Source organism: Sardina pilchardus, chromosome 15 (genome assembly GCF_963854185.1).
Source record: "Sardina pilchardus chromosome 15, fSarPil1.1, whole genome shotgun sequence".
NCBI lineage: Eukaryota > Metazoa > Chordata > Actinopteri > Clupeiformes > Clupeidae > Sardina > Sardina pilchardus.
Window position 1 is genome coordinate 29730199 of NC_085008.1, and position 12500 is coordinate 29742698.

General features: G+C 43.0%; 1 protein-coding gene across 1 annotated transcript in view; it reads right to left on the bottom strand.

The window, feature by feature from the left end:
* Positions 1 to 12500, bottom strand: part of LOC134101724 (discs large homolog 1-like protein) — a 52196-nt gene that overhangs the window by 12830 nt on the left and 26866 nt on the right. Inside the window, exons 6-12 of the mRNA XM_062555481.1 lie at positions 11329 to 11453; positions 11041 to 11210; positions 10607 to 10743; positions 10143 to 10287; positions 9766 to 9880; positions 4944 to 5100; positions 3134 to 3236 (exon numbers count right to left, since the gene is read on the bottom strand). Of these exons, the coding sequence (XP_062411465.1) occupies positions 3134 to 3236; positions 4944 to 5100; positions 9766 to 9880; positions 10143 to 10287; positions 10607 to 10743; positions 11041 to 11210; positions 11329 to 11453 (952 nt within the window). The remainder of the gene's footprint in view (positions 1 to 3133; positions 3237 to 4943; positions 5101 to 9765; positions 9881 to 10142; positions 10288 to 10606; positions 10744 to 11040; positions 11211 to 11328; positions 11454 to 12500) is intronic.

Sequence of the window (12500 nt, forward strand, 5' to 3'; positions counted from 1 at the left end):
TTCTTATCTGCATCCCCCACTTCAGCTGAAATGTTCCCTCCATCTCTCTTTCTTTCTCATCCCCCATTCTCTGTCTCTTTCACTTTCCCAACACCCTACCTCTCCATCACCCTCAGCTCAGATGCCTTTAAGATGTCACCACACACACACACACACACACACACACAGACAGACACACACACACACACACACGCCATAACATAATCATTAAATATCTAAGTGTGTCTGTGTCTGTGAGCCACTGTGTGTGTGTGTGTGTGTGTGTGTGTGTGTGTGTGTATGTGTGTGTGTGTGTGTGTGTGTGTGTGTGTGTGTGCGTGCGTGTGTGTGTGTAAAAGAGAGAGGTAGAGAGAGAGAGTGTGTGTGTGTGTGTGTAAAAGAGAGAGGTAGAGAGAGAGTGTGTGTGTGTGTGTGTGTGTGTGTGTGTGTGTGTGTGTGTATGTCAGTGTGTACTGTGTGTATGTGTGTGCAGCAGCAGCAGCAGCAGAGTCTCTTCAGCTCTTGTGTCCCTTAAGTCCTGGGAATCCTCCTCATGACAGCTGGATTAGTGTCTGCTGAACTCAGCTCCACACTTGAGAAATATGCCTGTGTGTGAATGCATGTGTGTGTGTGTGTGTGTGTCTGTGTGTGTGTGTGTGTGTGTGTGTGTGTGTGTGTGTGTGTGTGTGTGTGTGTGTGTGTGTGTATGCATCTGAGTGTGTGCGTTTGCGTGACTGAGTGCATGTATATGAGAAAAAATGCCAAAGTTTTCCACATGTATTTTAGTTCAGACAAGGTTTAAGAGTTAATCCACTGCCACATCACTTCACTGACTGCAGGAGTAGACACCAATGAATATTTGAGCTCCTCAGACTGACTCAGACATTTTGGTGCATTCACAAACAAGGCTCAGAGTTAATGGTGCGGAGGTTGCCTTAAAGAATCTCTCTAAAAAAAAGGACGTGTTGGAAATAACACACTGATGTGTTAAGATTAGGACAATACAGTTTGTGCTGTTTTCAACACATTAATGTTCTTATTTGTTACACAATATGTGTGTTGTTTTTTTTAACACAAATTGTGGTGTTTTTAACACATCTCTGTGTCCAGATAGGGACAACACAGTCTATTGTTTCCAATACACTCCTTTTAAGAGTCATATTTACTGTTTCTGTTAAATCTGCTATTCTCTGCCTATGTTCATACTACTACTTTACCCAAATGTATAAGGCATGAGTTGAACGTACATATGAGGCATATACAGTTAATCTATGCTCTTGATGTATGAAGCATATAAGCCTACTGTATGTTCTAAATATGTAAGGCATATACTGTAAGCCTACGGTCTTAATAAGCAGACATGCTTAAAGAGACCCAATGCAACTTTTTCATAGTCATAAAATCGCTTAGAAATCGTTGTTTTGCTTGACTGACCCGTTTTATCGAAAACAGTAATATTTCCTCCCGCCCCCAGTGTCCCTATCCGCTATTGCAACCTTGCAACTTGTTCAGGAGACGATCGTTCCCTGTTTCCATCTGGAAGGCTGAGACGCATAAAGAACAAGAAGAACCACGCTTGCAATTTATATATTTATACATAGCCTATATAGGTATAAATATACACGCTAAAGCTGTCGGGGAAGCTCTGCAGAGAAATATGCAAGCATAAATCGAGCGAAAATGAAAAATGAAACCGAAACTGAAGATGAAATCGCCAATCCTGCATAGTTTCTCTTTAAGGCATATGCTTATGAGGCATTTACTGTACGACATTGCCCCCTGTAGAGCTCTGCAGACCTGGTAACCCCGGGGCACTTCACATGCCTGGTCACTATTAACTTAACTTAACCTGTCTGCACCACATGCATGATCACTATTAACTTAACTTAACCTGTCTGCAGCACATGCATGGGCACTATTAACTTAACTTAACTTAACCTGTCCGCACCACATGCATGGTCACTATTACCTTAACCTGTCTGCAGCACATGCATGATCACTATTAACTTAACTTACCTTAACCTGTCTGCACCACATGCATGGTCATTGGTCACTATTAACTTAACTTAACCTGTCTGCTGCACATGCATTGGTCACTATTAACTTAACTTACCTTAACTTGTCTGTACCTGTTCATCAATCATTCAATCAATCATTTGTAATTACTTGCATTTCATATTTCATCCATAAGGTCCTGCCCTCAATGATTTCTCCAGTTTACATGAAAAGATAATAATAACACACACTCTTTCTCTCACTCACAAACACACACACACACACACACACACACACACACACACAAACACACACACACACACACACACACACACACACACACACACACACACACATGCTCACCCAGCAGGGATGGAAAAAACAAACACACACAAACATATATGCACACACACACACACACACACACACACACACACACACACACACACAGAGTCACCTCGGGAGGGAGGGAGAGAGAGAGAGAGAGAGAGAGAGGAGGATGGAGAGAGAGGGGGAGGGAGGGATGGAGGGTGTCAGTCTGTTCAGCAGATGGTTGCCGTGGTGGGAGAGTGATGACGGTGTTCCGGTATTCATGGCAAAGCTGTGAACGTGTGTGTGTGTGTGTGTGTGTGTGTGTGTGTGTGTGTGTGTGTGTGTGTGTGTGTGTGTGTGTGTGTGTGTGCGTGCGTGTGTCGTGACTCTGGTCCTTGTCTCCTGAAGAGCACCCAGCATCGGAATTGGACAAGAGGCTCACTGTGTTTACAGCTCTGTGTGCAACCCAACACACACACACACACACACACACACACACACACACACACACACACACACACACACACACACACACACACACACACACCATAGTAGTCAAAGGATCCAAATTAAGGCTCAAAGGCCCCTTTAGAATAGTCTAGAATATGTCAGGTGCATATAAGATGTTTATACAGTATGTTTCGGGGGGACCTATGGCCTGCATCAGAGTCCAAAATGATCTGACACTAGTGTTCACTCCAGGATGTCTTCTGCTCTTCACATTTCATTGTGCCCTGCACAGATAAAAGGCAAAGCAGGACGAGTATGTGTGTGTGTGTGTGTGTGTGTGTGTGTGTGTGTGTGTGTGTGTGTGTGTGTGTGTGTGTGTGTGTGTGTGTGTGCTCACCCTCTGGACTGTACTGCGCTGCAATGGTGACCGTCTGTCCAGCATTCTTCAAGGCTGCCGCTGCCTGTTCATGAGTGGCACTGCGGAGGTCCACACCATTCACCTTTCACACACACACACACACACACACAGAGTTTTAGGCCATTTCATGATCAATTTATGTTGAATTGTGTGTGTAGACCTACTCTACATGTATATCTCCATTGAGAGAGAGAGAGAGAGAGTGTGTGTGTGTTCTTACAGAGAGGATGTGGAGTGTGAGTGTGTGTGTGTGTGTGTGTGTGTGTGTGTGCAGGGATTAAAGCAAAAAAAAATCCTGAGCCTGAACTTTTTTAGACTGCATGCGACTCTATACGACACTATGTTGGTCGATCGATTGGAAACCGGTTTACTTTTTGGAGTGTTTGCACACGACACAGGCCTTGTTTGTGATGTTGGACACCAAGAAAGGCCAATGTGGCAATAGTAGTCCAACACACTACAATATGCTACATGTAGCATTTAGGATTTCTTTTTATATCAAGTTTTGCTGCTAATCTTTGTCTTTGACAGGTTACAAATTGACCTACAATCATAAGGTGTCATGTTGTAAGGATATGTGAAATTGGAAGGCAGGCATTTGAAGAATAAGATTTAGTTGCAACCATTTAAGTTAAGGTATTCAAAAAAAGACAATGATTCTCTTTCTAAAGAGTAATAACAGTGTTTCCCACAGATTAGAAGGCAATGTGTGGTGGTCGCCTCATGTCTGACTTTTTATCGCTTTGCTTTCATATGTGAATTTATTTAATTAGTGATTTTTTAACAAGATGTAAAGCACACACACACACACATGTAATTATTTATACATTCTGTATACTGACATTTCTGATATTCATAACAGCAAACTTTATGCAGCTTATAGCCTGCTATTCATATTACAACTCCACCTTTTAAATTCAGCTGTTTGATTGAAGCCTCAAAATTGTAAACAAAGAAGCAGTTGGCTAGTTTATCATACTCTAGCTGGTTGGACTGTTCAGTGTCACTTGTGTTTAAGTTTCAAGGTAAGCTCATACTTTTTCTCCTTGGGACAGGCCCTTTACATTTTGGAGTTGAAACATTGGTATTGAGATGGTCAGTCAACTTGAATGCAGTTTTTTATCAGATGTGTGCAGCATAGCCTACTAATGATGCTAACCGTATTTAACAATAATTCAGCTAGTCGTCTTCTGTGCGTCATTGCGTTCACGATTGTGAATATTTTGTTTGGATTAAATGTGCATGTCGAGGGGCGGGTCAAGGGTGTCCATTGAGTGCGCACGAGAGCGGGCCAAGGAGAATTCGTTTACTTCTATACTGTTTGGTAAAGTTGCACGCAAAGTCTACAAAATTTGCGGAAGAACTTATGCTTTCACCCGCAGTGTCAGGTGCATCAGTGCGACCACGCTTCCAGGGATGATCTCGTTATAGAGACAGACGCGGTGTGCACGAAGGGGAGTCTGTGTCTGTGTCTGAGTGTGTGTGTGTGTGTGTACTAAAGGGCGCGTGACGCGTGAGTGACAGAGAGGGAGAGCAGGGAAAGGAAATTCAGCTTAACGAATGCTGCGTGTTTTTCAATAGCGTTAACAAATAAATAATATTTTAAAAAATGAACGCAGTCAATGGCCGCACGCCGGAATTCCGGCACGGTGCCGGAAAACTTTAATCCCTGTGTGTGTGTGTGTGTGTGTGTGTGTGTGTTCTCACAGAGAGGATGTGGAGTGTGTGTGTGTGGTCCTGTGTGTGTGTGTGTGTGTGTGTGTGTGTGTGTGTGTGTGTGTGTTCTCACAGAGAGGATGCGGTCCCCTTTCCTCAGCTCTCCACTGAGGTCAGCTGGTCCTCCAGTGAGGATGAAGGAGATGAAGATGCCCTCCCCGTCCTCCCCGCCCACAATGTTAAAGCCCAGCCCCGTCATGCCCCGATGCAGCACCACGCGACGAGGGTCTCTAGGACACACACACACACACACACACACACACACACAGAAACAGACACATCATACACACACACACATACACAGAGGGAGAGAAACATAAACAGAAAGACAATAGAACATGTAATGTAATTTTATACAATATAATAATACAAGAATTTCACAGCAGTGTAATAATTTGCAGCTGCAGTAACCTCTGCAGCCCCTTTGGCTATACATCCAACTCAGTAATATAGTTCTGTGCATTAAACTCAATAACACAAGACACAGCCCAATAATACAGCCCTGTTCATCCAACTTAATAATACAGCATTGCATTCATCTCAAATCATACAGCAACGCACACTGCATATGGATAATGTATTGTCGGTCGGACATTATCAAAAATAAGTTCTGAGGGCGAACTGGACCCTGACCCCTGACGGGAAAGGAGCAGCACAAAGGTGTTGCAATAAACCAAAATGAGGTTACAGTATACTGTAGGGCACACAAATCATAGTCTGGCTATCATCAGACTAAGCTCAATATTTTAAGATTGAACATTAGTCTGGGGAGTCTGTGCTTTGTTTCTTCTGCACAAGAGGCATGATCAATAGGCATATGTAGCTCATATGACTCTGTACACTTTTGGATAGTCCTTCAACCAATCAGACCAATGGTCCAGGTGTGCCTGGTGGATAAGATAGTTTTTGATTGGTTCCAGCAAACGTGGATAGGAAGCAGGAGAGATAAATATGTAGGCTTCCAGCCTGAGCTGTTGGAAGAAATCCAATCACCGGCAGATCGGGCTTGCTTTACCCAGTCTACACAAACCACAGGATTGTTGTGTTCTCTGCATTTGCCAGTAGGTGCATGAATGCATGAATGGTATAGCCAGTGTACCCTGTAACCTTGCTTTTGTTTACACAATGGTTGCCGCTCCAATAAGGCGAATTGACAACTCCCCTACTGCGGTGCTGATGCCATGGCAGGTATGATAATTCCACTACAGGTGTGTTTATGCGTGACGGGTGTGATTAACTCCCCGACAGGTGCGCTGATGCTGTGTCAGGTATATTTAACTGCCCTTCAGGTGCGTTGATGCTGTGACAGGTTTACAGTTTTTCTCGATTGTTAACACACATTTTCTGAAAACATGCCTCATATTCTCAGAACTCTACACACTAATCCAAAACAACACACACAATGGGCAAAACTCCACAATTCTACTGCAAAATGACACTTTACCTTCAAAACAATGTAATTTCTCCTCAAAATGCTCTTTTGTTCTCAAGAGACGCACACAAACCATCATATATCAAGACATTTACAAGGACCAGTTGAACACTGATGTGCTCAGTGTAAAACACTGCGATGAATTGAAAACACTTCTTCTCCATTCATTATAATGACATGGGCCTTTTTTTGTTCAGTGTTACACTACAAACAGTACTACAAACAGTAGATAAGCTGATACAGTAAGTTGATATGCTTACCCTATCAATATTTTGAAATATCTCATTGTTTTCTATTATTTTTCTTTGTATTTCCCGTAATGTTATGCGTTTTTTTCTAGGACAATGCTCATGATTTCAGTTTCCTGTTCAGGAGACAGAAGCCCTTGTGTTGGTAATCTTTCGGCTGCCAAACAAATAGTCAAATACTGTAAACTATGTAGGAATACAAAGTAGGATTACAATAATTTCCCCAAATACTTGAAACATACTTTATTTTTACAGTCCTACAGAACAGCCCACAGTCAATACTTCTGTGCTCATTGAGCTGTATAGTACTGTCCGGTACTGTACTGTATTGATACGCAGCACTGCAATGTTCTAGTGGCTCGGATCTCATCAGAGATTATGGTCCTTGGCCTCCCCATCCTCCTCCTCTTACTCTCACTCCTCTGGCTCTGCCTCTGCCTGTACTACTACTGTAATACTAAAGCTCTGATTGCTAATTGTAAGACTGTGTGACAGGAGTTTGCCCATCTGATGAGTCAGTGTGCATGGTAGGGCAGTTAGCTTTAGAATTTGAATGGCAGTGTGTTCTTTGTGAAAACAAGAGATTTTCTTCATGAAAATTGTGTCTAATGCACAAAATTGTGTGTAGTGTTTTGAAAACAGTGTGTTATAGAACTGCAATTTGAGTGTAAAGCCGAAGTTGTGCTTATAGTTCAGCAGAATCGGTTCAGGAGGTTTGTGCATGAGCTACATATTACTGGAATTGTGTCTCAAGTACCAGAAATTGTGTGTAAACAATTGAGAAAAACTGTAATTAACTCCCCTACAGGTGTGTTGATGTCATGGTAGGTGTGATGAACTCCACTTGGAACACCAGTGCACAGGTATACAGGAGTCTCATGCTCTGCTTATTTGAGAGGGCGTCATTCGTGGTTTTATCCAGTAGATGGCACTACACCCCTGGATGTCTCTGTCTCCCGAGAGACACACTGCTTACAGTTTTTTACAGTTGCTCAAACACTAAACCCCATTCTCTGAATCAAATTCTCAAATGCCTGAACACATTTGTTGAATTACTCCCTCTTTTGGCAGAACCATAGACTACTTTCACCCACTTTCACCCATTTTACCAAACTCATAAACCCTTTTTGCAAAACTCTAAACACATTGTGCATTCTGATGCACTTCTTAATTATATTGATAACCAAACAAGGCGGAAGTTGAACACAATTAGAGCACAGTTGTCTCCATTTGAACACTACCACTCAAAATAGATAACACTTGTGTCTAATGATGTGACAACCAATATAAGTCAGTTCAGAGTTGACAGAGACACAGGGGACAACAAGTGCGTGTTACAGTAGAGGTGGGGTACAAGGAAGAGGAGGGTGCAGGTAGGAGGAAGAGGATGAAGAGAAAGACAGAGAGTCCCAAGAGTTGCAATACTGTAAATGATGATATTTGGGCAACAATCATTGACCATGTACTGGTTCATGGAATGCCAATGAGAGAAGCAGGACTTCATGGTCCAACCCAACATCAGTGGTTTCTCTGTGGCGTCAATAATCCAAAGATTCAGACTACAGAAGAGAAATAGCGTAAAAGTCCATTATCATACAGTACAGTAATCACTGGACATCCACTGTTACACACTGTACTACCCTTTGAGCTCAACTCTGAGAGAGTGAAAGAGCTGAGTTATCAGTATGTCCAAGTAAGTCTAAATTTAGGCACAATACAATATTACAGTATTGCATACTTACAGTACTATCAGAGTCTGTGGCATCACAGTACAAATCATATTCAGTACAGTATTGGCCTGTCTTTCTGTTCACTTACAAAACTATTGATTTATATCTTCATATAGGCTAGAGGATATGAATAGAGAGTGATATAAGTCCTTATTCTTTATTTTCATTGTGATATTCTATTTTTCAAATTAGAATGAATACAATTCCTCCAGGAGCCATAAACCCTGCCCTGAAAACTGTGTCTTCCATTGTTTGGTGTATTGTCTTATCACGGCTCTGCAGGAGTGTAATTTTGCCTGATGTGTTCAATGATTTGAGACCATTAGTTAGTTTTGAGCAAAGTTAAAAGTGTTTTGAGGTGATTGTTCAGTTTTGCAACAAGATTGAAGGGTTTCGAGAATGTAGTTTGAGAAATGAGTTTTGTGTTCACAGTTTTGAGAAAAAGGTAAAGAGTTCTGAAAAACACTTCACACACAGAGACGTGTTTAATACCCACTGAAACATACACGTCACACACACATACAAACAGTATTCATTACACATACACCCCTAAAACAAAACAGTCACACTTTAAAAAGGCACACTTTAACACACACACACACACACACACACACACACACACACACACACACACACACACACACACACACACACACACACACACACACACACACACACACACACACACACACACACACACAGTTATTAAACATGCATGCTGAAAACATATAATCACTGCTCTACGTGTGAAAATGACTGCGTTTACATGCACTTTAGTATTCCGGTTATGAGGCTTATCCCGATTTTGATCATATTCAGGATATGGTGTTTACATGAACACAGAGAAACCCGGTCATTAATATCCCTGTTTACATGACGAATAACATGTATTCCGGTTACCAACGCTAAAGTTCTATTAGCACTCCGTATCCCGGTTACTAATGTAATACGTGTTTTGCCCAAAGATTCTAGAACATCTTGCTCTGTTCTAGAATCTTTGGTTTTGCCTGAGAAACCGGCATAAGGTGTATACATGGAACAGTATCCCGGTTTCTCTGGGAGTACACCACCTAGCATAACCGGAATACTCGTAACCTGGATAAGGGCTTATCCGGGGTTCCGAAATCGGGGTATGATGTTTACATGTGCAAATACAAAACCGGGATACTTCAAAACCCCGATCGTAACCGGGATACTAAAGTGCATGTAAACGCAGTCAATGACTGATGGATTAACTCACGTTTCATTATTTCATTCATTCATTCATTCATTCATTCTCATCCAGTGCTGAAGTACCCCCAACATGTTACAATAACCATAGAAAATGAACATGTCATTAAAACACACACAACTAAAACACTCACACTGGTAAAACACACACTGTACTACAAACACACACACTGGGAACAGGCTCACACTGGTAGCAGACACGTTTGCAGGCCCATGACTTCTATGTCATGCTTTATGCGATGGGAGACTTCTCACCTTGGGATGTCTTCCTCTCCCAGCATGCCTGTGGGGAGGGGGGAGTAGTGTCCGGGTGTGGGGGGTGTCAGGTGACCGGGGGGGCTAATGTAGCTGTCCACGTGCGGGGAATACGCTGCAGGACAGACACATACTGTACATTAGCATGTTAGCGCGTTAGCGTGTCCAAGCGGCAGATGGGCAAGAGGACATCATAAGGGCATCTTCACTTCTTCCCCCACTCCCTTTTAAATGTTTGTAAAAAAGAGATTATTTTGTTTTTGTGTTGTTTTTCTGCCAGTGAATGGCATATGTGTTTTGTCTGGCACATTTGAAATAAAAAAAAATCAATCAATCAATCAATCAATCAATCAATCAATCAATCAATCATCACTCACTGCTGGTGATGTCAGGCAGGGCAGAGCTGTCGCTCATGACCACGCTGGAGGGTTTGGCCACTTTCAGGTAGACCACATCAGGTGTGCTCTTCAACGCTGCCACAGCCTCCTCATGGGTCACCTCCTCTAGACACGCACAGTTTACCTGTGCACGCGCACACACACACACACACACACACACACACACACACACACACACACACACACACAATCTTATTTTGGAAAATGACAGATTTGCATGTACATCAGTTTGTGTCTGTAGATGTAGGAGTAGATGTACACATCCTACTTTTTTCCATAATCTAGAACACTAACATGTTCTCCTCCTAATCCTACTCCTAACCTAGAACACTGACATGTTCTAATCCTAATCCTAGTCCTAATCTAGAACACCAGACATGTTCTCATCCTAATCCTGTGTGTGTATTTTGCGTGTGTGTGTGTGTGTGTGTGTGTTTTCTTACTGCCAGTAGTTTGTCGCCTGTCTGCAGTCTCCCGTCTCTGTGTGCCGCTCCCCCCTCGATGATCTTTGTGACGTAGATGCTGTTGTCTCCGGGTATGTGCTGGTTACTCACACCACCAGCAATACTGAAGCCCAGACCTACACACACACGCACGCACACACACACACACACACACACACACAAAGAACAATCACAGTCCTTACAGTAAACACCTGCTTCGTGAGACAAGAAACACACATATGCACGCACGCACGCACGCACGCACGCACGCACGCACGCACGCACTCACGCACGCACGCACGCACAAATATTTCTTCTAAACCATACTTACTATGGCTAACTTTCATTTTCCTTTTCATTTTTATTGCAAGGCCATATTTTGTTTGTGGGTGTAACAACCACATACACATACACACACACACACACACACACACCTTTTGGTCCTTTGATGAGTTTGATGTCGACGATTTTGTGGCTCAGGTATTTCTGTCGTCGTACGTAGAGTCTGACGATGGCGCCGGCCTCTTTAAGGGCGTCCACCGCCTGACTGTGCGTTGCCTCTCGCACACACACATCATTCACGCTCAGAATGCAGTCATTCACCCTGGGACACACACACACACACACACACACACACACACAAAGTTTACGGGGTTAATGAAAGCGTTGTGGCGTGTGTGTGCGTGCGTAAGTGTGTGTGTGTGTGTGTGTGTGTGTCGTACTTGAGGCGTCCGTCCATGGCAGCAGCTCCCCCACTGATGATCTTGGTGATGAAGATGCTGGGGTCATCTCCGATATGAGGATTGTCTGTCCCTCCTGCAATACTGAAGCCCAGGCCGGAATTCCCCTACACACACACACACACACACACACGATAATGAATGACAGTTGAGCAGCTACATTGCCCATAATTCAGAGCAGCAAGGCCTGTGACCTCCAGAGGAGCGACTGAGGCTCCATCAGAGCTGAAATGGAGCAGAACGAGCTCGGAGACTTCTTTCAAATGAACTCACAATGGGGGGAACTCTCCCGTGTGTGTAAGGGTGCGTAAGTAAACTACACGCATTTCAGCTTGTGTGAATTTTCCTCTTTGCTTAAGTCTGTCATTTACTGTACGTGTAAATGGGAGAATAGAGTGTGTAAGTGTGATGTCACGTTTCTGTTACAACCAACATTTCTGTTCTAAACAAACCAAATTCACAACGTGAAATCCTATGCCAGATGGTTGTTTTACAGAAAAAGCCACATTTTTGCATGTAATCATAGATTAGCCCAGCTTCCCGTTACATTGTAAACTTTGTTTTTCATGCTAGCGTGAACGTCTCCTTTTAGTACACCAGAAGCATAAATAAACGCCTCGACATGGTAGTGATTTTTACCGCTTAAAATTAACGGTGAGGCAATAGAAAATGCCACTTGCAGGTCGTTTGTTTAGAACAAGCAATCACGTTACTGGGACGAGGTGACACTTTCACTTACTGTACGCACTGTATTCCCCCCAGTGTGAATATCTTGTTGGATCAGGTGCTCTCATGATCCAACCAGACCAAACAAACGCATGATCATCATCTTCATCATCATCATCATCATAATCATGACATGAGCCATCAAACAGAAACTATGTCGCCTTCCCCCACATGAGGAATGTTTTCAATAAAACACAAGACTATTCATAAAACCTTTGGAAAGTTGCACGGGCATAAACAGTGTGTGTGTGTGTGTGTGTGTGTGTGTGTGTGTGTGTGTGTGTGTGCGTGGGTATCTGTGCATGTGTGTGTGTCTATGTGTGTGTGTATCTGTGTGTGTGTGTGTGTGAGTGTGTGTTAGTGTGTGCAGCCGTGCATGTGTGTACGTTTATGTGTATGTATATGTGTGTGTGTGTGTGTGTGTGTGT